Source organism: Chiloscyllium punctatum, chromosome 14 (assembly GCF_047496795.1).
Source record: "Chiloscyllium punctatum isolate Juve2018m chromosome 14, sChiPun1.3, whole genome shotgun sequence".
NCBI lineage: Eukaryota > Metazoa > Chordata > Chondrichthyes > Orectolobiformes > Hemiscylliidae > Chiloscyllium > Chiloscyllium punctatum.
This window is the reverse complement of record NC_092752.1, coordinates 21,493,891-21,520,041: the sequence shown is the minus strand read 5'-3', so window position 1 is coordinate 21,520,041 and position 26,151 is coordinate 21,493,891. Positions and strand designations below refer to the sequence as shown.

General features: G+C 40.2%; 1 protein-coding gene across 8 annotated transcripts in view; it reads right to left on the bottom strand.

Annotated features, from left to right (window-relative positions):
* Window positions 1-10,035: 10,035 nt before the first annotated feature.
* kiaa0232 (KIAA0232 ortholog) overlaps window positions 10,036-26,151 on the bottom strand; it is a 128,478-nt gene continuing 112,362 nt past the window's right edge. For 5 of the 8 annotated variants that reach the window (XM_072584060.1, XM_072584057.1, XM_072584059.1 and 2 more), the window contains exons 8-10: window positions 24,916-25,024; window positions 14,966-15,060; window positions 10,036-12,513 (exon numbers count right to left, since the gene is read on the bottom strand). In XM_072584060.1, coding sequence (XP_072440161.1) covers window positions 12,331-12,513; window positions 14,966-15,060; window positions 24,916-25,024 — 387 coding nt within the window. In that variant the 3' untranslated portion in view covers window positions 10,036-12,330. Of the gene's footprint in view, window positions 12,514-12,749; window positions 12,890-14,965; window positions 15,061-24,915; window positions 25,025-26,151 lie in introns of all 8 variants that reach the window. The other 3 variants (XM_072584064.1, XM_072584062.1, XM_072584061.1) reach the window with 3 other exon arrangements.

Genomic DNA, 26,151 nt, shown 5'->3' with positions numbered 1-26,151 from the left:
GAACTGGCTTAGGCCTAGCAGACAGAGGGGATCGGTGGAAGGACGCTTGTCAAAATGGAGGGCTGTGACTAGTGATGTTCCACAGGGATCAGTACTGGGACCTCTGCTGTTCGTGATCTACATAAATGATTTGGAGGAAAATATAGCTGGTCTAATGAGTAAGTTTGCGGACAATACAAAGATTGGTGGAGTTGCAGATAATGAGAAGGATTGTCGCAGGACATAAATCATTTAGAGGCATGGGCAGAAAGATGGCAGATGGCGTTTAATCCAGACAAATATGAAGTGATGCATTTTGGATGGTCAAGTACAGGTGGAAATCATACAGCGAATGGCAGAATCCGAAGGAGTATTAATATGCAGAGGGATCTGAGGGTGCAGGTCAACAGATCGCTGAAGATGGCAGCATATGTAGATAAAGGTAGTAAAAAAAGGCTTATGGCATGCTTGCCTTCATTGGAAGGGGCATTGACTATGAAGATAGACAAGTTATGGTACAGCTTTATAGAACTTCAGTTAGGCCACACTTGGAATATTGTGTACAGTTCTGGTCAACACATTACCAGAAAGATTACCAAGATGTGGCTGGGGTGAATTTTAGCTATGAAGAAAGGTTGGATAGACCGGGTTTTCATTGGAACCCCAGAGGTTTAGGGAGTGACCTAATAGAGTTTAAAAGATTGTGATAGAGTGGAAAGTCTGAGACTTTTTCCCAGGGTGGAGAGATCAATTACTCGGGTAGACAGGTTCAAGGTGCGGGTTGGGTGGGGGGGTAATGGGGAAGAGGAGGAGTTTAAAAGAGATATGCAAAGCTAGTTTTTCACACAAAGGGTTGAGAGTGCCTGGAGAGCATTGCCAGAGGGGATGGTGGAAGCACATGGATGAATACATGAATAGGAAGGGAATAGAGGGATTCTGATTCTGTAAGTGAAGACAATTTTAGCATGGTAGGGCAAAATGTGGCAGCAGAGACTTGGAGGACCAAAGGGCCTGTTTCTGTGCTGAAGTGTTCTTTGTTTTACTGCAAGCAGCAATTGAGGGAACAATTAATGAAGCATATCTCAGATTTATCAATAGGATATTGAGTACAAAACAAGGAAGTTATGCTAACACTATCTAAAACATAGTTCAGACTGTGGGAATAGTATGGGCATGATACTTTAAGAATGTTATGAAGGCAATAGAAAATGTGTCAGGATAAGGAATTTTGGTTATGTGTATCGCCTTCTTGGTGTCTCAGGGTTTGATTACCTTTCAAATGACTCCACTGAAGTCTGTGTTTATTTTAACAGGGACTTTTTATTTACAGACTTTCCATTTACACAAATGGGAGTTCTACAGAAGCTTTGAGAGATTTTTTGAGATTGAGATTTTTCTTTCCCACTCTTATCATGTGATTGTACATCTTTATACCATAATCTGTTAGATTTATGCTGTTAACCCCTCCCCCAAATTCACACAGTATACCACTACATAGGTTGGTGAAGTTGGGACTGTACTCTTTATCGAATCGAAAATTTTGAGGAGATTTGAACAAAGGCATTGAAAATCATGAGGGGCTTGGACAGTGATAGTAAGAAACTTCACATTGGAAGGATCGGTGGGCACAGATTTAAGATAATTGACAATAAGAAGCAATGGGCTATGAGGAAAGTTATTTTCATACAATAGATAGATAGGGTTTGGAATGGAATACTTGAAAGAATGGTAATGGAAAATTCATAAAAGGCGTTCAAGAAGGAATTGATTATCTGAAAAGAAAGAATGCACAGGGCAATGGGAATTGGTAACAGAGTAGGGACTACAGTAGGTAAAGTGGTTCTTCAGCCAACCACAGAACAAACACAAGGAGTCGAATGACAGCCTCCTGTGCTATACCCATTCTATGATCCTAAATGATATCAGGCTGTAAATACTAAGTTACTGCCTTTCTTGTCCCAAGTCAACCTATTTGAATTATCACGTGGGAAGTGGTCAGTTAAGAAACATATTCTCTTTATCACAAATTTCAAATGTTTGTTTTCCATTAAATGTAGTTCATAGATAATTAGTACAGATTATTGCCCTTTCATTTTGGATAGGTGCTACCTTACAGTATTAGAAAACATTATTAAATAGTTTCCTAACTCATTGGCACTTCTCTAAACCTTCATTGTTGTTTTCTTTAATTCACTCATGGCATATGGCATTTATTGTGAATTCTGAACATGCCCATGAGTAAAATGCTAGTAAGCTGCCTTCTTGAACAGCTGCAGTCCATGTGCAATAGGCCAGGTGGTCGGTTTTAATTTTTTTTTGCTTGTAGTTGATACAACTGAGGGGTTTACTCGGCCTTGTAGAGGGCAGTGAAGAGTCAGACTGCTTTGGGTCTGGAGTCATATATAGACTGGACCAGGTAAAGATGGCAATTTCCTTCCCTAAAGGTCATTAGTGAACCAGATGGGTTCTGACAACCAACAATGGTTTTATGGTTATCAGACTCCTAATTCTGATTACCTTAACAAGCAACCTACCTCATTTGGATGTTGCTAAAGAAGCATTTATGTATAGAAATTCCATGCTGCAATTAAATAGCAGTATCATTTAACGTCTCCACCATTTTATCATGCCAGCAGAGCAAACAGTTCTAGCTATTTGAAAAACAAAATCTAGATGAGCCGATGAGGCATTTGAAAATTTAATGACATGGTATTCAACTTAGATAATGAGAGTGAGATACCAATAGCGCAGCCAGAAAGAGATCAGATAAAAGGATGCCATGGGGAAGTTTGAAAAAGAAAAGTGATGGGATGGGGCTGAGCAAGACAAGTGAAGGGATGATGATGGGATCAGAAATATTAGGGCTATGTTATTTACTGGGATGAATTGAGTAAACAGGTGGGTTTTAGTGGGGAGGGAAGTGTGTCTGCTGACAAGGAAGAAAGCAATCCTGTTGAAGGGAAGCACTCCTGTTACCCCCAGCACATGAGCTGTGCTGAAAAATCCTGCATTTTCCCTGTTACTGTCCTCACCTCCCTACAAATGCTGAGGTCCAACAAACCTGGTCAGCCAGAGACAAACCCACAGGAGGTAAATTGTGAGGCTCCCAATTCAATACTTAAATGACCAGCCTTGAAAGCATGTTGGCTGCCCACTGCTACCCTCCCGCCCACATTTCACATCTGGTAAACCCAGATATGGAATTTTAAAACATTTTTATATCTTATCTGACCACAAGCTTACTAATCTTCAGCATTAAAATTACACCCTAAATTACGAGGTTTTGGCGACAAAAGAATGCACATTTCCTTCAAGGGCATGAGAAGAGACTGTTGACATAATTAATACAAGTGCTCATTAATAGCCAACCTACTACTATACTGTATTCCACCAAAAAACACAGCTGCTCTCCTGGGTTTATGGAAAAACTGATCTGTGAACAGTGACTGTTAATATTTTCTAGATGCAGAGAAACTGCATTGATTTGTATCATTTATTTGCCTAATGGTAAAATAGATATACAATCTGGTAACATCTGGCTACGATGTTTTTGATTTTTCTCCAAGTTACTTTGGCCAAAGAATGAAAACAGGTGCCAAATGAGCAGAATGCCAATTAATATGACAATGTTCAGCTTTGGAATACAATTTTTTAGTCAAAATTTCCAATTACCATAATTTGAACTAGGGGTGCCAAATTTGCAGGTGTAGCAGTGCACATGGGCTGCTCACATCCCACATCAATTCAAAGGGATGATGTTCTCTAGCTGGCATACAGAAGTATATAATAGCATTGGGATTGAGGAGGTCAACACATGGCTTTCAGAAGAGGTCTGGAGGCACTATTGGAGGAAGTTATAGAATCAGAGTGTGGAAGCAGGCCGTTCAAACCATCGAGTTGACACTGACCTTCCAAACTGCATCCCACCCAGACCCACCCCTCTATCCTATCCCTGTAAACCTACAACATTAGCATGGCTAATCCATCTAACCTGCACACCTTTGCACTGTGGAAGGAAACCGGAGAACCCAGAGGAAACCAGGCAGATAGTGAAAATGTGCAAACTCCACGCAGTCACCTGAGGCTGGAATCAAACCCTAATGCCAAGAGGCAAGTCTAAGCACTGAGCCGCTAAGCCACTTGGCCGCCCCACTGAATCCGCCTAAGCTGAAGGATGCCACCTAATTCTCCCATGTCTCTCTCCTGCAGCATCTGGTGCTGCTCTCCCAGACCTCATTGCCTTCCGCCAGTTCCTAATGCAGACCAAAGGGTGCTCCGACCAAGATGCTGATGGCTAAGCATTTACTTTCTCCTAGTGACTCCAGTGGTGTCATAAAACAGTTACTGTTTTGGAGGTGAGGTCCTTACAGAATTTATGGAGTAAGTGTTGCTTGAATATTGATGAGTCTTGACAAGGGTCCGAATTTCTCCATGTCTTTCAAAGGTCTCCTTCTGTGGTAGCATTGACCAAGATCAAAGCATGTCCATTTAACCTATTTTCCTAACCAGCCTGTTCACAGATGTTACTTACACACTTCTGGAGCAGGTGGGACTCGAACCCGGGCCTCCCAGTCCAGGGATAGGGACACTATCACTGCACAAGAGCCCCCTAAAGTGTTCACTTTTCTTTAATAGGGCCAAATAGTGCCCTTTTTTCCCCCAAGTCATGTGTGTTTTTTATATAAACAATGAGACAGTTAAAAAGACACCATTGTGATCAGACTTTAGAATATATGTTTTCCCCACCACCAAGAAAACATCTACCCGGCATATACGGATAAGCAAAGCCTGTTAGGGCAATGCTGGCATCAAAATAAAAACTGAGAAGAGTAGGGAGGGAAGAGACTAAGTCAAAATGGATTTGGAGCGGGAAATAAAGCACTGTATCCTTGCAGTGCACACCTCTCTCTAAAGCATTGAAAGCATTGGTGGCCACCGCATGCACCCTCTCCAATGACACCTGGGCTCATATGTAACTGCGGAAGATGGGAAGGCAGTGGGCAGCACCTCATGCCCTTCACAGCCTGCTACCTGGATTTGTTTATTGCCAGCCTGGCCATGCTGGGGAGCAGACCCACCAGGAGGTCCTCTAATCTGCCCACATCCCTCCGCACCAAGTGCCCAGACATCAGAGCCATGAGGCTGAGGGGCAACCAAAAACACCAAGATGCTTTTCAACTAACTAAAAGGGTGAATGAAAACCCTGACAACCAATATATACATGGTTCAGAATCTCCATAGCACCACAAAACAGTTGAGCTGGTAGACCTGTGAACCACTCTGCAGTGGGTGCAACACCCACCAAGGTACCCAATGGAAAGAGGGAGGACTGTTGCATACAGAGTCCTCCACCCAAAGATCCCTGCCACCTGGCAGCCCAACAGGTGTGCCAAGGCATGTCCAGACAGCATACACAAGAGTCGAGGTGAATGTTGTGAAGCAGCCTATACATACTGCGAGGCAAAAAGACACATAACACATTTTCAAGAGGCAGTTCAGGTTGGGGAGTCCTGAGGGAGGTTCAGGACCTTGGGGCCAATGTGAAATTCCATCCATGCAGGGCTTCGTTCAGTTGGCACCTGAAGATCCTTCAACTAGCGCACAACTTCAAGTCTGAGCATCACCATTTTCAGGTGATGGATGGCATCGGTTGCAAACCGAATGTCCATGTCATGCTTGGCAGTTCCTGTGGCAACATCCAGGCCAGGCCTCCACCACCCAGCACATTCCAGGGTCTGGTCGCTCCTGCGGCCATGACTCTGCCAGCCACTCAAACCCTCAATGGAGGAGATACGGATTCCTGAGCAGTAGATCCCTGACAATAGCCACTACTCCAGATGGTGGGAAGATCCAACATGAGTCGAGCATATTCCAGCCATTGATCAGGACCTGGTAAAAGACACGCAGCATCCTGAGCGCGACCTGCAAACCCTTGTGGCCCATAAGCAGGAACTGCGTGATATAATTGAGGTCAAGCACCTGGCGGAAAAATATATCATCAGGGCGCACCATCTCAGAGGAGGCTTGACATAAAAGGTATCGCTGCAGGGTCCAGAGGCAGAAAGTTGCCATTTGGGTGCAGAGGCACACCAGCAATTAACCACCCTCCTCAATGGGGAGACTCCGATCCTCAGCCGTGACCCAGTGCATCTTCTTGTTCCAGAAGAAACGAACCAACGTTCTCTGACCTTGTGACAAAACCAGGAGGTGTGAGTCAAAGGGATCAGCCAATACCACAACATGGAGGCCACCAGTTGGTTTATGACCAGCACTCAGCTCCTGTAAGATAGCACTCGGAGCCTGTCCGGTGGCTTAGGTGAGATGAGACTTTGGCTGCCAATTCGCTGGCTAGGATTCCTCAGCTGGGCTAAAGTAGACCCTCAGATAGAGCAAATGAGTGGGTGCTCCAGCTGAACACGAGTAACTCCTCTGGCAGAGAATCTACGCACTATGGACTGACCAGGAGTCAGGAATATTCGGCCCAGTCGATCCTGGCGGAAGACATGGCACTCGCACATAGTCTCCAGGTCAGCCGGGTCAGTGAATGTGAGGAGCATGTTGTCATCCTAAGCTGAAAGAATCATTCCCGTGCCCAGCCCATGCAGCGCCAACCCTGACAACCTCATCCGCAAGACACACAGGACAGGGTCAGCGTACAGCGAATGCATAGTTCTATCCTGGAGTAAAGGGGCACCATCAGGGACCTGTTAACTTTGATCAGACTGTGGCCTGAACCCAAAGAACAACATCCATTTATGTCACACTTAAAATTGGCGTCAGGACAATGTTTACTCCCAAGCTGCTGGCCACTGTTAGGAGAGGGTATTAATGAATGCGTTAGCTTTTCAAATACGCAAAGATTTAATGATCAATAGCAGGAATTTTAAACTGCAATCAGTTGTTTCAAAAGCCATCAGGTAACCACACCCAGTGCTGACTGAAATTCCTTCATCAGGGTGATGATTTGCACTAAATGCAGATTATAAATTTCTGCTTAATATCCCGGCTTATTTGTGACTCCAGACCGACAGCAATGTGGTTCACTCTTAATTGTCTTCTGAAAGGGTCTGGCAAGTCACTCAGTCGTAACAAGTGCTAGAAAAGGAAAAAAAAGAAACTAAACCAGATGGACCATTTAGCACCGGCTAAAGCACTGAAACCAGCAACGGTAAACATAGACCTGTCAACCCTGTAAAGTTCTCCTAACATCTGTGAGCTAATGCCAAACTTGAGAGAGCTGTCTCACAGACTAGTCAAGCAACTACCTGGTACATTCATGCTTATGCCTTACACACACACACACACACACACACACACACACACACACACACACACACACACACACACAGAGTCTTGTCTTCACATTGGGAATACTCCCTATCAGTCTTGACAATGCCGTATGGGATAGACTTCGATTCAAGGCTGGGCATCTAAGAGGTATAGTGGACCATCAGCAGCTGCCAAATTATACTCCAGCACAACTTGCAACCTCATGGCCTGGCATATCTTCCACTCAACCATTACCATCAAGCCATGGACTAACCTTAGTTCACCTAAAAATGAGGTGTCAACATGATAAGCTACCAAACAGTATATACAGCAAGTCAGGAAGAGCTGAACCATTCCACAATCAAGAGATGAGATCTTAAGCTCTGCAGCCTCACTAAGCAACTCACTCGAAGAGAAGGCTCTACCAAAAGTCACATCTTCAATAATAGGGAATTTCAGAATATCAGTACAAAATTCAGCATATCAGTACAAAAGGCTGAAGCATTATCAATCACCTTCAGCCAGACGTGCCAAATGGATGATTTATCTCAGACCTCTCCAGAGGTCTGCAATATCATTCCAATTTGAATCACTCCACAGGATATAAAGAAATGGTTGGAGGCACTGAATACTGCCAAGGTATGGGCCCTGACAACATTCCGGCGATAGTATTGAAAACTTGTGCTCTAAGATGTTGTGCCTCTTGCTGAGTTGTTCCAGAACAGCTGTAACACTTAGCTACCCAACAATACGGAAAATTGTCCAGATATGTGCTGGACACAAAAAGCAGTTTACTTTCGATTATCAGTAAAGTGATGGGACAGCATTATCCATTAGCGCTTGCTGAGCAATAACCTGCTCACTGATTTTCAATTTGAATTCTGCCTGGGCCACTCACTCCTGACCTCATTGCAGCCTTCGTTCAAATATAAACCATAGCTGAATTGCAACGGCAAAGTGAGAATGAACCTGCTTTGGACATCAAGGAACCCTAGCAAAATTGTAGTCAATGAGAATCAGGGGAAAAATTCTTTACTGCTGGAGTCATACCTGGTATAAATGGTTGTGGTTACTGGAGGTCATCCATCTTAGATCTTGAAGAGTTCTTCAAGGCAGTGTCCTTGGCTTAACCATTTCATACTTCAATTACCTCCAACATAAGGTCAGAAGAAGGGATGTTTTGCTGACTGCACAATGTTCAGCACCATTTATGACTCCTCAGAAAGGAAGCAATCCCTGTCCAAATGCAACATGACCTGGACAATATCCTGGTTTGGGCTGAAAATTAGCAGATGAGGATCTAACCATCAACATTTGACATTCAATGGCATTATCATCACCAAATCTCCCACGACCAATATCTTGGGGTTACCATTGACCAGAAACTGAATAGACCTAGCCATAATTACCATGGTACAAAACCTATCAGAGTTTAGGAATCTTGCAGTGTATAACTTCATTCAAGATGCTTGATATCATTTAGATCAACGCAGCCTCTTTGATTGTCACATCTACAAACTTTACTCTCTCCACTATCAAGTAGCTCAGTTACACAACTCACTGTGGAAACTCACCAAAGATCCTTCGACAGCACCTTAAACAGTTCAAGGAGGTAGTTTACCATCTTCTCAAGGGCATCTAGAATTATGAAATATATGATGGCATAGCCCCAGAACACAACTTAAAGCTTATGGTCTATCAAGTCAAGTGACACTCTGGGATCTTGTCAAGTACTACCATTAGCTGACATCTTTAAAACTTTAACTGCCTTCATTGAGTGTTAAAAAAGCAATTGAGCAGATAGCATTGTTTTTGGTTTGCACTGGAAATTGCATTTATTGACAAATGGAATCAATGTTGGTTATGATGCTTTTTCTATTTATTCACAGGTTGTGAACATTGTTGGCAAGGCCAGCATTTGTTCCACATCCTCAAATGCATCCAAGCAGATGGTGAGCTGCTTTCTTAAACTCGAGCAGGTGGGGGTACAGATACACCCAGCTGCTGGAAAGGGAGTCACAGGATTTCTACCCAACAGTGAAGAAATGTTCCAAGCCAGGATACTGTGTAGTTTGGAGAGGAATTTTCAAGAGCTAGCATTCTCTCATGCCTGCTATCCTTTCCTATGGAAGAGGATCACAGATTTCAAAGATGCTGTCAAAGGAGACTTGGCAAGTTGCTACTGTGTCGCGAGTGTGTTGCTGGAAAAGCACAGCAGATCAGACAGCATCTGAGGGCCAGAAAAATCCTGAAGAGCTTATGCCTAAAACGTTGATTCTCCTGCTCCTCGGATGCTGTCCCTCCTGCTGTTCTTTTCCAGCACCACACTCTCGACTCTGATCTGCAGTCCTCACTTTCTCCAAGTTGCTACTGTACATATGACAGACTACACTCTAACGACAATCATAAAAATAATGGCTACGTTTGTATAGCATTAGCTAAGTACTAATTTCCATTGAATAGTGATCAACTAAGCGTCAGCATTTTTGGCCCAAGGTGATGAATTGAGGGAGGAAATTAGAGTGCTCTTAGAAATACATGTGGACTGGGACAATTTGTGGTTCAACTCTAACTCTCAAAAACCAGCAGTTGCAGTTCTTTGGAATCAATTTGCCATTATTATATTGAAAACATAAGATTTTAAACAGGATGATTTGCCTCACGACCCTTGAGTAAATCACTGCTGACTGTCTCAGTAAATAGTTAACAAATGCTCAACTGAACCACATTTTATAAATCACTATTTAAATGAATATTGCAGAAAGGAGATAAACAAAAAAATGCTCATTGGATTTTACTGGAGTCTTTATTTAGGTGTAAAGTAATTCCACAATGAAACAAAATCAGTTACTCTGGTATACATGAAATCAGAGAACAATACAACCACTTTAAGCAAAAATTAGAAAAAGGCTAACAACTGAGAAATGGGGAACTCAGGTTTCAGTGCTATGGTATACACTATTCTACAGTGAGTTCTATGTTCTCTTTTCAACCTGCTTGCAATAGATGACAAATAAAACTCTCTCCCTGTAATTTCTCAATAAACCACTCAGTTGAAAACCTGACCATAAGAAACTTGAAATCACATTTCTCAAACTATCCCAATTGAGTGCTGCTTTTTTGTTTTTTGAATCATGTAAATATGGAAACTAGTACAGGTGACGTGTGTAAACATTACATTATATTCCCTAACCCACCTCTTAAGCCTTTTCTTCTTTCCCAAGATGATAGACATTATGTTACTCTTTTTGCCAGGCTCATGCATCACCCGACATGAAGTCTTGTCTGTATAAGCAGCTCTAAAAAGAAATCATAACTTAAGCAAAATGATCTAGAGGAGGCTTTCTGTCCTCTCTTCTCATTAACGTCCATAGCCATTTAAAAAAATTCTGTAACCCTACTTAAAATAATGGTTATGAATTCCTTAAAGCTGTATCATTTGTTTTTGCTAGTTTACATAAGCTTTGTTTCAAATAAAATAATCTCCAATTGAAAATTAGTCTACATAAAAGGGCCCTGATAAATGTTCTGTAAAATTTAAAATTTTAATGCCTAAAACTGCTGTATCACTGCACAGAGCATAATAATCATCTCTGACAAACTTATGTGCAAACTATTATTCCATATTTTACATTTGGCTTACACATGCCAACAAAAAAATAATGTTGCAGCTTAGAACAGTTCTGGATGCTGAATTTATCCGAAAGCTAATTCAACTCAATCCTTCTACTTTCTTATTATAATATTAATTATCACCATGATAAGTTCTGTGGTTACTCTGTTCCTAATATAAATTCAAGTTCAAGAAAACAACTTGAATTTTTGATCTCGGTTGTAACCAGCGATTATCGTCATGGGATCCATGTTACCAGTCATGAAGTTGAAAACACTCATGACTCGTTGTACCTGGTGACCAGAATATTGTTTCCCCTTGGCTTTCATTTTGCAGATTCAAAGCACAAGGTTGTGACAGATATTCAACAATTACATTATGATGTCAAAGTGATGTTTATGACACCAGTGTTACAAAATAAGGAAAAAAACCCTCAAAGCAAGCCACATGAAGCAACAATCACTACTGCAGTCACACATGTAAATGAGAATCTTCAGTTTTAAGTCTACACTTGGTTCTTGCAGTCAGCACAAGTAAAATGCCAGAATGGTTTCTCACACCCCTCCAAAACACAAACGAATTCTGCTAAGATCTACAAAATCACAGCCACAACATGGACTAACTGCATTGGCTCAGGACTTCTCACAACTAGAGTGCATGGCTTTACCATCCACCTGTTTAATACTGTTGTCTTAGCTCCAAGTAAAATTAGTCTCATTCCATTTGATCAACCCAAACCTTCACACTGAAACCTTTCCCATAACTTTGTAGAATCCTGAACTTTCACAGTTAGCAGTTCACAAGCCATACTCAATAAACTTGTTAATTTTATGAAAATGCATTTAGAATCATTCAGGAAAAAAAGTATTTATACTTAAACTGGCTCTAAAGCACAATCTTGTCATTCCTACTTTGAAGTGAGCTAACAGGTTTCAATTAGATGATTTAAATCTATTCATCCATGCTGTTCTCCTGCATTCAGAAAGGCACTGATCTAGTTATGCGAAAAGTTTAGCTTGAAGTATTTATCTCCCAATTCTTTTACCACAAAGCATTATTCTGTGCCATATGCTAAGAGCCTCTGAATAGCAGAAGTTGTAGTAGACATAGTTGTCCTAGTGACAATGGTAGTCCTACAGTAGTAATGAAAGCGGTAGTAATTAATCAGCAAAATAAGCGTTGATGCTAGTTAGATAGGCACATGCACAATCATTCTTTGACAAACACAACCTATACTAGTTGAAAAAGCCAAGGTTTCATTAAACTATCTTAGTTAGTTTTCTGTCATGGTATTGCATTCAATTCCTAACAGTGAAACCTACAAGAAGAGAAAGATAAATACCTATCTAAAGCAGTTAAATGAAAAGAAAACTGAAGTTTTTTTTTTGAAGAGCAATAAGTTCTCAACAAGAGAGTTGTGAACTTATCAAAAGGGTAGTTCCGTTCGAGCTGGAAACAACTAAGTAGAATTAAAGATGTGTGCGAGAAAAAAGCTCTTCATCTGGGGGGTCATCCCAGTCACTTCCGCCTTCTGAAGCGGTTTCATCTGAGCTTGAACAGTCACTTGAGAACAGTTTCCTGCGGATGACAGCTGACCTCCCTCTAGCGTCATGCTCTACTCTGCAGTTCACCTCACAGGCTGCTGTAGTCTGCTAAGATAGAAAAATGTAACTTTTAGAAATGTCATTAATGTGAAAAAATAATTTTTATTCTGCACTCAATCACTTCCTCAAATTAAAATAGCAAGTTCCCTTATTTCAATATGAAATGCCTTTGCCTGGTTGCATATGAAACAACTTATTTTAATGACCCAGATTCTGTAGTCAATGGCTGACATTGAAGAAAAATACCCACAAAGATGAAGTAATTTCTGAAGCATGAATTTCACCTTTCCCTGAAGCTAATTCAATTCTGGCACCAAGGGAGATCCTGGCTTCCAGCAACTGCAGAGTTATCAAGCAAGCACAGCAACCAATTTAAAGCCAATATTATGAGGATGCTGGAAAAACTCAGCAGGTCTGGCAGCATCTGTGGAGAGAAAAAACAGTTACTATTTTGACTCCAGTGTGACTTGCTTCCAGAATTGCTGAGTTTCTCCAGCGCTTTGTTTTATTGCAGCAGTCAAACAAGTTGAAGGATTCTCTGAGACAGCAAACCAAAACAGAAAAAGCACTGTTATATTCCAAATTTTAATCATTTCATAACCCAAGAAAAAAACTCATTATATTGGCTTAAGGCAGAAACTGAAATATTCAAGTTTAAAAATACATTAAAAAATGACTTTTTTTTTAAAAAGTGGCACAAAAATTGTTAACCATTACAAGTCCAGTTACACTCATTCAAAAAGGCATTTCCTCTCCTTAGAAAGATCAAAAATGGAAACTCATGGTGACCCATTGATTTCTGAAGATTTCCATCTGTGAAGTTTTCATCAGCATATTCCATTGAAAATAAGGAAAGTATTGAGAGTAACTGAAGGGTTCTATATTTAACTGCATGCTGGTACTAGAAGTTGCTACTGATTTAACAGTTGTAATGACAGTGAATATTGAATTTCACTGTCATTGCAACTGCATAATCTTGATCAATATTTAATATCTGAATTAAAATAAATGGAGTTTACACTGAATAAGGGTTTCTGGCCAAAAAAAGGAGCCAGTTAACCCTGCTGGTTGGACAGCTGGTTTGCAATGCGGAGTGACACCAACAGTGTGGGTTGAACTCTCCAAAGAGCTGAGGTTATTGTGAATGCCCCTCCTTCTCAATCTAACCTCAGGTTAAATTCACCAATAGTCATCTCTCTCTCTAATGAGAGCAGCCCTGTTGTCCTCTATGACTTTACCTTTACCTGACCAAAATGCAAATGTAATCTTCTAGCTCAGCTTTATGTAGATACGTAGTATGCTTTGCTTCCTTGACTGATGAATTCCTACACAAATTTAATTTTTTTAAATGACATGTTTTAAAAAGCTTTAGTCAGAATTCTAGTTAATGCTTACTATACTATGAGATATTGACAATAGGTTAAAATACGAAGGGACCCAATTTCACGTATTTTAACTTTTGGCAAATCTTCCTTTAATGTGCTTCTGAGACAGCATAATGATCTCCCTTCTCTACAGAAGCAGTGTATCTCAACCATAGAAAAATATCACCCCCTCCATTGTACCACTTTTGCTCCAGTTAAATATTTTTAGGTTTATTTTCTACCTGGTCTCTCTTTTGCCCCACCCAGTGATTTTGCCAAATTCAGGAAGTTTTACAGCCATTGGGAATGAGGTTTAGACGAAACAAGTTTATAATAATCCTATTTGAAGTTAGTTGGGAATCATTCATTCCATCAGCCAAAGCCAGATTTAACCTAGTCCAGAACTTCAAAAACTCAATGCACTAACCCACTACACTATCTCCAGCTTGTTTCTTTATTAAATGAGGGGGAATTACTTAACTTTTTCTTTTTTAAAAAAAAGTATTTGATTGAACAAAGTTATCTTTCTTCCCTACATTTGAACAGAATTGTTAAAGTTCAAATTTTGATTTATAGTGCACAGTATTTCAATTATCCTGTTTTTCTTTATGTCAGCTAGCAATGATAATAAAGCATGCATACCTAACTGTACTGTGTGAGGTGTGTGCTAATACTTATGAGGATATGACCAGCGCTAGTGAATGTTGTGCACAGAATTTTTACATTTAGCTCGGTATATATGGTGGAATTATGGAAAGCATTACAGTTGTCATGGAATAACAGTTTAACAGGACATTAAAAAGAGAAAAAAAATGAGAAGAGCTCTAATAAGGCTTAAAGTAACGCAGGAAAAGTGGTATGCTTTTAGCAAAAATAATTCTAGATTTAAAAATGGAGGTAATTTAAGTATTGCACAATCATAACTGTGAATTGTATTTAGACATTATCTGTGCAAAACTATAGTGATGCAATAGGTCTTTTACTTCTCTCCAAAATTAACTGTACCGGATACTGAACATTCAGTTCTCAAGAAAAACAGCTTAAAGTCAACACTGTAACTGTTATTTCATGTTAAGGCATTTATGTTTCAACACAAAGTTGAAACAATTATCTTTGGAAATAGATCTTTAACTTACCAGGTTTAACTGGAGAAGACAATCTCCATTATGTGCGTGTCCTCTTAAAACTGGACACTCAGTTCCATCCTTTTCCTTGGCATCAGTGTAGCATTCTAAAACACAATAAGAACACAAAATTATTAAGTAGAAGTCATTTGTTTAAAAAAAACTTTCTTAGATTTACAGTAAAACCAAGAAAAACATTTTCGTTTCGTTGCATGATAAACAGAAATCATGCAGAATGGAATAAACATATAAAATTACACATTTAAAATAAACCTTAAGTTGAAGTGCTTCATCAGTGATTTTGTAATTAGTAGAACAGAATTTTGCTTCTGGCTCAACAGGCAATGCTCCAATTAAGTCATGCAACCACAATTCCTCCCATCTATTGTTAGTGACTGAAGTATGTCTTCACTGCTAAATACTAAGTAAAACAACACTTATTCACCTGTCGAAGCCTTAAAATGCCATTCCATACAGATGAATGACAGTTGAGTCATCTAACAGGTGCCATGAAGCTCAGATTACAAAAGCAAATGCACATTAGCAACGTAATTTTGCTCATCCAGTTTTTTGTTCCATAGCACCCTGCATCTTCCTAACACAATACCCAATCTGCTTCTTGAAGGATTCCAAAGTTTGTACCTCCACCAACTACTTAAGGGCAATTCATGCAGTAATTATTCAGATCTTAACATTATATTTAAAATTGCCTTTTAGAAAACTATACTTTGCTCTGATGTTATGGTTTAAATGCAGAGCTAAATGCAAAAATCCACAAATTTCTCCAAGCACTCATTTCTTACTTCTGACTAGCATTTAATTATTGCAGTACTGGGAATACATAAATTAAGAATCATACCTTAATGTCCTTTCATAAAAAGTAATTAGTGAATTCACCTATTTATTAAATTCATAAAGACTTGGGGTTAATTTGAATCCCAAAGAAAAAGTGGATTGCGTTAGAAAAGAATTTTTTTGAAAAATTGGAAATCTGAACTCAATCTGTCCACGTGTAGATTAGAAGCAACACTCTGTGAATGCTGGAGATCTGAAATAAAAAGCAAGTAATGCTGGAAAACCTCAACAGGCCTGACAGCATCGATGGAGACAGCAACAAAGTTCATGTTTCAAGTCCAGCATGACTCTTTATTGGAAGATTTTCAGATAATCATCTTCTAGGTTTGGGTTAGACATTCCTGCTCCTCTGATGCTGCCTGACCTGCTGTACTTTTCCAGCACCACTCTAATTTAGATTCAAAACCCACTTCCAGGTGGCTGGTTGATAATTTGAATATTTTAAAGGAGCCAGAAAACATCTGATTTAATTAGTCATTCTTCATCCTGGGCTTGTAAGCTCCCAAGCCCATATAAAACCACATTTGATGGAGGACTTGTATCCTTCCTCTGTGGTTCTCGCTGGCAAATCTTTGAAGGGGAAAAGATGTCAACCAATAAAGTCATCTTCTGGACTTCCCATCACATGATCATACAGAGTAATACCTCACGGAAACAGACCCTTTGGTCCAACATGTCTGCGCCAAACAGACATTCCAATCTGACATAATCACATTTGCAAGCATCCAGATGCTTTTTGAATGTTGTAATTATACACCTCCACCACTTTATTTGGCAGCTTGTTCCATACACGCTACGCCCCCTGCATGAAGTAGTAACCTCTCAGGTCCTTTTTAAAATTTTCCCCTTTCACCTTAAACTCCCCCACTCAAGGAGAAAAGTCCTTGGCTATTCACCTTATCTTCGCCCCTCATGTTTTTATAAACTTTTATAAGGCCACCTGCTGCTGGAGCTTCAGGGAAAAAAACATCAGCCAATTTAGCCTCTCCCATAACTCAAACCCTCCAGTGCTAACACCATCCTTGCAAATCTTTTCTGCACCCTTTCAAGTTTAACATCTTTCCTATAGAAGGGCAACCTGAATTGTACGGAGTATTCGAAAAGTGGCCTCACCGATGTCCTGAACAGCCACAACATGACACCCCAATACATAACCTGTTCAAGTTCAGGTCAAATACAATATTACTGCAATACAGGTTATATCTCAGCAGACAGAATATTCAGATAGTGATCTCAGAACTCTGACTGAGAATCATACATTCATAGAGATGTACAGCACGGAAACAGACCCTTCAGTCCAACCCATCCATGCCAACCAGATATCTCAACCCAATCTAGTCCCACCTGCCAGCACCCAGCCCATATCCCTCCAAACCCTTCCTACTCATACACCCATCCAAATGCCTTTTAAATGTTGCATTTGTACCAGCCTCCACCACTTCCTCTGGCAGCTCATTCCATACACATAGCATAAAAGTTGCCCCTTAGGTCTCTTTTATATCTTCCCCCCCCCCCCCCCCTCACCCTAAACCTATTCCCTCTAGTTCTGCACTCTCCAACCACATGGAAAAGACTATCTATTTATCCTCTCCATTCTCCTCATAATTTACTTGCCATGCAGTACAGTCCTGAAACAGTTGAGACAGAAGCAGAGAGTATTTAATAAGGGTCCTTTGCGCATCCAGCATAGAGTACAGCCAGTAGTGAGCCAGGAAAGGAGCTGTGGGGAAGGAGCTCATTGTAAACAGAGTGAAAACACAATGTGATATCACAGGAAAGCCATTAGGTTCACTAGCTCATAAGTAACTACTAACCTGAAAATCTGTTGTAAATTGCTTTCAGATTAAAGGTAAATAGGAGAAATATTTTACAGATTAAAAAACAAAAGACCAATCGGAAATATTTTTAAAGATCAGAAACAGCACAGCACACAGTGCATAGTATTGCTGCCTCAGCGTCAAGGACCCAGATTCAATTCGAGCCTTGGCTGACTGTACGGAGTTTGTACAATCTCCCAGTGTCTGTGTGGGGATCCCACAGTATATCTGAACTGCTAAAATTTGGCACAAATTTCTGATAAAAAACATGGATTGTGGGACTGCTCTTTTGTTGATTATATGGGAAACTCCCCAATTATCTTTGACTTTGTATTCCAGGGGGCCATTTGTCCATGTCCAATGACACGGCTTAGGAAGGTGACTTGGGCTTTGGCAAATTCACTTTTAGCCACGTTTATCACAAAGCCTGCCTCACAAAGTCAATTGAACAATTCTGAAAAATGTTGCAAATGTTCCTTCCACGTGTGATTAAAAATCACCAAGTCATCAATATTACACAATTGGGTAATCTGGACATGACCTTATTGGTTAGTCTCGGAAATGTGGCTAGTGCATTTTTCATAACAAATGGCATAACTTTAAATTGATACAGTCCATTTGGCATTACAAATGCTGAAACTGTCTCCATTCTTTCAGACAACAGTATCTGCTAGTATCTTCAGAGCAAGTCTAACTTAGAAATATAAGCTGCTTGTCCCACATTTTCAACACAACCTTCCAAACATGGAATTGGATATGCATCAGTCTTTGTGACTGCATTGACTTTGCGATGGTCCACACAGCCATTGGGTACAATCTGGTTTTACCATGAGTAATGAGATCCAGTCACTGTAACTCACTGCAAATATGCATGTGTTCAATCTCCTTTTGAACCTGTGCCAACTTTAGCAGGTTATGCCAATAAGGATGTTACTTAATCAGAACAGCATTTCCAAATCTACAAAATGCATAGTTAGGTTAGTATTTCCCAGCATATTACCATCCCTATGTGATGGTAATAATTCTTTCAGGTCATTTAGATTTTCCTCTGGAAGGTGACTCAATAATTTGTCCCAAATTTTGGCAACTTCAATACTGTCCAATTTAATTCGAGGAATGTCCAATTCAGAATGTCCAATTCAGAATCCTATGAACTGAGTTCTTCCCTTTGTGGGTGGCACGGTGGCACAGTGGTTAGCACTGCTGTCTCACAGCACCAGAGACCCGGGTTCAATTCCTGCCTCAGGCGACTGACTGTGTGTAGTTTGCACATTCTCCCAGCGTCTGCGTGGGTTTCCTCCGGGTGCTCCGGTTTCCTCCCACAGTCCAAAGATGTGCAGGTCAGGTGAATTGGCCATGCTAAATTGCCTGTAGTGTTAGGTAAGGGGTAAATGTAGGGGTATGGGTGGGTTGTGCTTCGGTGGGTCGGTGTGGACTTGTTGGGCTGAAGGGCCTGTTTCCACACTGTAAGTAATCTAATCTAATCTCTGTGTTGTACCAATAACAAGTCTCCTTTGACTTTCGTTCCCTGTCAAAATATCTTTTGAGCATATTCACGTGACATACTTAGATTTCTTTATGTCTCAAGTCCCTATCAAGTAGTTCACCTCACTCAAGCCCCTTTCAATTTGAAAGGACCCGCTAAACCTTGCTTTTAAAGGTTCACCTACCACTGGAAGTAATACTAATACTTTATCTCCGATAGCAAAATTGTGATTTTTAAGAATTCTTGCCTGCTTCCCGTTTCATCATGTGCTGTGATACTTGTAAATGCTGTCTAGCCAACTCCTCCATTCTATTTAATTGATACAGTCCATTTGGCATTACAAATGCTGAAACCGACTCCGTTCTTTCAGACATGCAGTCCAAATACGTAGTCTCTGAATTATGACTTACCAATTTCTCCTTAATCAATTTTTGCAGTCCTCTCACTTCACACCCAAAAACTAATTCAAATGGACTGAATTTGGTCAATTCATTTGGTGCAACTCTGACAGCAAGTAGTACAAACAGAATTCTTTTATCCCAATCATCTGGATCATCATAGAGTCATAGAGATGTACAGCACAGAAACAGACCCTTTGGTCCAATGCTTCCATGCCAACCAGATATCTCAACCCAACCTAGTCCCACCTGCCAGCAACTGGCCCACATCCCTCCAAACCCTTCCTATTCATATACCTATTCAGATGCCTTTTAAATGTTGCACTTGTATCAGTCCCCATCACTTCCACTGGCAGCTCATTCTATACACGTACCACCCTCTGCATGAAAAAAAACTGTCCCTTAGGTCTCTTTTATATCTTCCCCCTCTCAGCCTCAAGTCTTGACTATAAGTCTTCAACATGGTATTTAATGTCTTCTGCCATCTTTTTCACGCTTCCTGTGATTCTGGATCTAGTAGATTTGAATGGTTTTATTCCTAAGCTGTCCATAACTTCCTTGAACAATTTTGATGTGAAATTTGACCCTTGATCTGATTGTATCTCTGTGGGTAGTTCATATTTGAGTAATTCCTCTACAATCATTTTAGCTGTGATATTACATAATGGAACAGCCTCTGGAAATCTAATGGACACAACTATTATTGTTAACAAATACAGTTTCCCACTTTTTGTTTTAGCTAAGGGTCCTACACAATCAATTTAGACTCTTGTGAAAGGTTCCTCAAATGCAGGGGCTGCTGTCTACTCCAATATTGTCATCCCATTCCCCTCTCAGTTGAAGCAAAACACTCAGACACAGTATGGCTTTATCTCCAAGTTTATTCCAGGCTCTGGAGGGAGAGAGAATGATCGCCCATGTACACAAGACATAAGTTCTTGGTCTTCTCTGAAACAGCAGTTTCTTAATGAATTAAGAGATTAGATTCCCTACAGTGTGGAAACATGCCTGTCAGCTCAACAAGTCCACACCGACCCTCCGAAGAGCTACCCACCTCTATATATAGTCATTTACAGGGAGAAGCATCCAGATAAGATAACATACATATTGATTGAGTGATCGTTACAATCAGTGAGTGTCTATAGTAAAGGGCAACATAGTGGTTAGCTACTGCCTCACAGCGCCAGAGACCTGGGTTCAATTCCCGCCTCAGGCAACTGTCTGTGCGGAGTTTGCACATTCTCCCAGTGTCTGCGTGGGTTTCCTCCGGGTGCTCCGGTTTCCTCCCACAGTACAAAAATGTGCAGGTTAGCTGAATTGGCCATGCTAAATTGCCCGTAGTGTTAGGTGAAGGGGTTTATGTAGGGGAATGGGTCTGGGTGGGTTGCTCTTTGGAGGGTCGGTGTGGACTTGTTGGGCCAAAGGGCCTGTTTCCACACTGTAAGTAATCTAATCATTAGGCCATCTGCTATGACATACTGAATGTACTTAACCTTGATAGCTGGCTTCACATAATGAATACTTCTCACCTTGTTAACTGACCTTACATACTGAATACTATCTAGCTCTACATAATGAATGCTTTTCCATCTTGTTCACCCATTACCCTTGCCTCCAATACCCCGCTGTCAACTGCAAGTTCTTATCTGATCTGAGTCATGCTCAGCTGAACCCCTTGTTTCACAAAACTCAGAACTGAACTCTTCCCCCAACCTGCTTATACCCTATACACATTGTCACAGGAATAGGGATTAAAGGTGCTGGTTTTATCACTGCCTGCGGTTTTCCAATTACTTGATCCCTCAATGACCACCTACTGGTAGTTAATGCGCCAGCTGCAACACCTCCTTTTTATAACCCATTGGCAATACTTGATGAACTTCTGTCAATTTCCCATCTGCCTGAACATACGATGGTCTCCATTTCTTCATTAAGACATCATTTTTAAGATAGAAGCAGACCAGGATACGTCTAGCTTCTTCTTCCATGTGTGCTTTTTGAAAAAGTTGGCTTAGTTTCTCATCTTTCTACTGTAATTCAGTTAATTTTACTAAATTAAAGATGTCTGCTTTGTCACTTATCTGCTCCTGTTTTCTCTTAACCATTTGATCAAACAACCTCTGATCATTCCACCTTCTTATCTATACTCTTTGATCTCTCCTGTTTCAACTGGTGACTTTGTAACTTCGTTACCACACGGTCAGGAAAAATTCCGGGATATGCATCTTTTAATAGCTTAGTTGCCCGAGTTTCCACCAGTTTTTCAACTATGTTAGGCAGCACTCCTACCGTGAACCAGTTATATGATTAGCAAGGACAAATTGGATTCCTGGAGCTGAGTGTTGTCCAGTACTCCTACATGACTTCTCCACTCTTCACTGGACACTCTAGCTTCACTCTATATAATTGAGCGCTTCTTGTCTTACCGTGAATTCCTATTACCAGCACTTTATCTGGCAGCAATCCTTCAGAAGTACATCTGTATCTCTTAATATTATAACCTCTTCACCTGCTGTTTCTGGCCTATACAAGTAAACTTTATCTTCCATGACTATATGGTTTAAGAAGATCTGGCACTCCCTCCTTAACTAACTTCCGACCGGGCTGTACATTCTGGTGCAGCTTTCTGTTACCACTCCAACAAAATTCACTGGCTTCTCCTGTTCTCCTACATCTGGGTTCCCAGTGCTTTTCCTAACCCACCAACACTGATTTCTTTACAGCAATGAAAACATGGAGCTTTTTAACCTTCTCTTTCCCCTTCAAGGGTTTCCTTTTTACCCTGTGGTAAGTTGTCCTTATGATCTTCACTAAGTTCACCTTTCCCTTATCACGTGCAGATTTCTCTTTTCCCTAATTTCTATCCCGCATGGATTGAAATTTATGTTGGAAGCCAAATTTTGATTTATGAACCAACTCATGCTCACCAGCCACTTCAGCTGCTAATCTTGCCGTTTTAACTCTCTGCTCTTTCACATATGTTCTCACTACCTGAGGAAGTTAATTTTTCAACTCCTCCAAAATAACTGCCTCTAAGAGCATCATAGGTTTGCTCTATTTTTAATGCTCTTATCCACCAATCAAAATTACTTTCTTTGATCCTTTCAAACTCAATGTAGGTTTGACTAGGATCCCTCCTTAGATTCCTGAAATGATGTCTGTAAGCTTCCGGAACAAGCTCATATGCACTCAAACTTGGCTTTCTTCACCTCCTGATACACCCCAGATACGTCCTTTGATTGTGATGCCAATACTTCACAAGCTCTACCGACAAGTTTAGTTTGGATCAACAAAACCCACATGGTCAGAGGCCACTTAATTTGTTTAGCTACCTTCTCAAATGAAATGAAAAAGGCTTCTACATGCTTCTCATCAAATTTAGGCAATGCTTGAATATATTTAAACAGATCGTCATCAGGCCTTGGGCTACCACGGGTTTGCTCATCCTCACATCTTCCTCACTAAGCTGAAGTTCAGCCTTCATATTTTTAAGCCGAATTTCCTCCAAATGTCAATTCCTCAAGTTCAAACTCTCTTTCTTCCTTTCCTCTCTCTCCTCTTTTTGTTCTACTCAAGCAATTTGTTCTTTTTTTCTTTGCTCTGCTTTTAACTGTAATTCAAATGGTTTCATTTCTTGTGCCCTTCCCTTTTCTTTTGCCTCTAACTCAAACTGCTTCATTTTCAATTGAATTTTAGCCATCTCTCCTTTCCTCAGGGAAGGAGGCAGCTCCAACTCCAGCTTGACTGCCAATTACAGAGTTTTTCCTTGTTCACCTTTTGTAAAGCCCCCAAAGTCATTTTTTCTACCTCCAGAAAGCTCTTAGTGACTGAAAGAGCCATTATTACACCAAGCACTGTTTAAACCAATTGAATTCAACACCCTGAACAAATGACACAAACAGCTACTGCCTTTGAGTCCAGCAACCTTAATCCCAAATCAGAACTATAGAACAAATCCGGCAAAGAGCCCCCAGTCTGCTAGGGGCCAAGCAAATCTTCTCAAAACATGTAAAGAAGGTAGCACAGGGCCTAACTTTTCTAGGTGTTTTCAGCAGGTGTAAGTGTGGATATTCCAGGAGTGATGCAGCTGGCCCAATCAGTTTTAAACAAAACAGAATTTATTTATATACAAACAAAAGAAAACCAAATTTAGAATAACATAACTATTTCAAAACCCAATCAACTCAATCGCAATGTAATGATGCTGATCCAAATATTTGCACCATCCCCATAACCACCCCCTTGGCAAAAAAAGGCAAAATCAAACACAGGTTCTTACAGGAGAGATGTCAGAGAGAAGATCAGCATGGAGCTGTTTCTTTGACCAGTAGCCTCAAAACTGACTGCTTGCTAAAACCAAATCAACCCAAACCCTGAACTGGGAGAACGGTCCACGCCCCTTTCATTGTATAAGTGTTTTAAAATAAAGACTTGAAAGCATTCTCAAGTAGATAAACATAGACATATCAGAACCACAGACTTTACAATCCCTCTGCAAAAAAATCAAAGGACAGCATAGCCTTGTTAAAGGAGCATCATCGTCACAAACTTATTATCTAAAGCCAAAGAAACTTTGGAGTACTTCTGTGCAGACGGATCTGGTTAACCTTGTGCACAAATCAGTTAAAACTAGGTATGCAGGTAGAGTAGGTAAATCAGGAAGGAAAATGGAATTTTGGCATTTATTCTTAAAGAAAGTGTATAAAAAAGTAGAGAAGTGTTGCTGCAATTATACAAGGCATAATGAGACTGTACCTGGAGGATTGCATACAGATTTGGTTCTCTTGAAGAGAGATGTAGTTACATTGGAAGCAGTGCAGAAAAAATCTACTAGATTGATTTCAGAGAGGAGGGGTTTGTTTTATGTAGAGAGATTGAGCAGTTTAGGCTAACATTCTCTGGAGTTTAGAAGGATGAAAGGAGATCTATTTGAAACTGAGATTGAGAAGCTCAAGGGGATTCACAAAGTGAGTGAAGAGAGATGTTCCCTGTTGTGGAGCAATCTACAGAGGTCATAATTTTAGGATAAGTAGCAGATTTAAAACCAAAACAGAGGATTGTGAATCTGAAATTCACTACCCCAAAGTGTAGTGGATGAGTAAAGTTAAGGAGGAGATACAGACTTTTTAAATCAGTAAGGCGTTGAAGGGTTAAGGGGAGCACACATGAAATTGTACTGAATGGCAGTGCAGGCTGAAGGTGCTGAACTGCCTCCTCTGCTCCTAGTTCTTAAGTTTTAAAGACAGAATATTACTGAAGTCCAGAAACAGTTCAACTGCTGGCATTTCAGTAAGATGATGATGGATCAGGTAAAAACATGTTTTATTTTTATTCCTAAAAATGATTTTTTTATATTCTAATTTTAAAATATTGCCTTATGCCTAGTTTTTTTTTAAATCAACTTGCCTGCACACTCGATCCTAGGAAATGACTGTGGGTACAGTGTTTCTCGCCACCAGTCTGGTTCCTCCTTGCAGTCACTCTCTCCTTCCTGGTTGAAGTCTGAAGAGGGAACCTGCCATGACAAAATGAATAAATCAGTAAAATGTTTGAACAAGTCATTGTTTTTCATTTTCATCAAAGCACAAAATTTTGATCAACCTTTACAAATCACTGCTTGCACACACTGTACAATATTTTGAGAAGTCTTCATGGCAAAACAGAGGACAAGAAAATTTCGTAACTTACTCAATCAGCCATTTTACGAATTATTGTGGTATTAAGAGTCCACAGTCGATGGGATTTGTTGACAGATACTCTATACGTATGTTTATTCAGACATAAATTCCAGCTCAGATGACAAAATTTAAAAATAGATTGCGTCACAGTCAAAGTGGATAATATGGAAAAATTTGAAATGCAAAATCTTCACGTGAGTCACATTCAATGATACTATATGCCACATCCATGCAACATTTCAAAAGTGGAAGCAACACACAAACAAAATCTGTATTTGAAGAGCTCATTTAAAAGTGGGCAGCTACAAATTTCAGGTCTTGCTTTGGCTCATTAAGATTTCTTCTAACTCACAAACTCAATTCTTAACAGAAAGGTAGAGCCGACTGCAAATTTGAGTCTTAACAAATCTCCTTACGTATAAACTGGAAGGATATCAGAATGCAGTGATAGATGGGTTTAATGAAACAACTTTAAATCTGGAAATAGATATGAAGCCGAGTGCAAGAATATTAAGCCAGGTTTCGCGGTAGAAGGGCATCTAACAGCATTTGACATCTGTATCTTCAGTTAAAGAAATGTTGCCCAAACATTATTGAAAACTTAAATTGTTGGGCCCAGAAAGATATACATCAATACTTAAATGAACATTACAATAAATTTAAACTTTAGGAAATAAGCAATCAAGTGAAAAGCTGTATAAATCCAAAAGGTTCATCCAATGTGCAAGCAGGTAAAAGAGAAAGGGGGTAATGGAAGAATGAAATAGGAGATAGAGGAAAGATTTATTTTAAAATGCTTCTGAAACATTCAAAACCTTTAAGAATCAGACACCACACTTTAGTGTCAGAGAAGCTAATTGGTGAAAGAGAACTTATTCTAATTATTAACGTTAAATATCAATGGCAGGGTTAGTTTGTGTCCACTTACAAACCATAGTTTTATGACATTCAATTCAATGGTGAA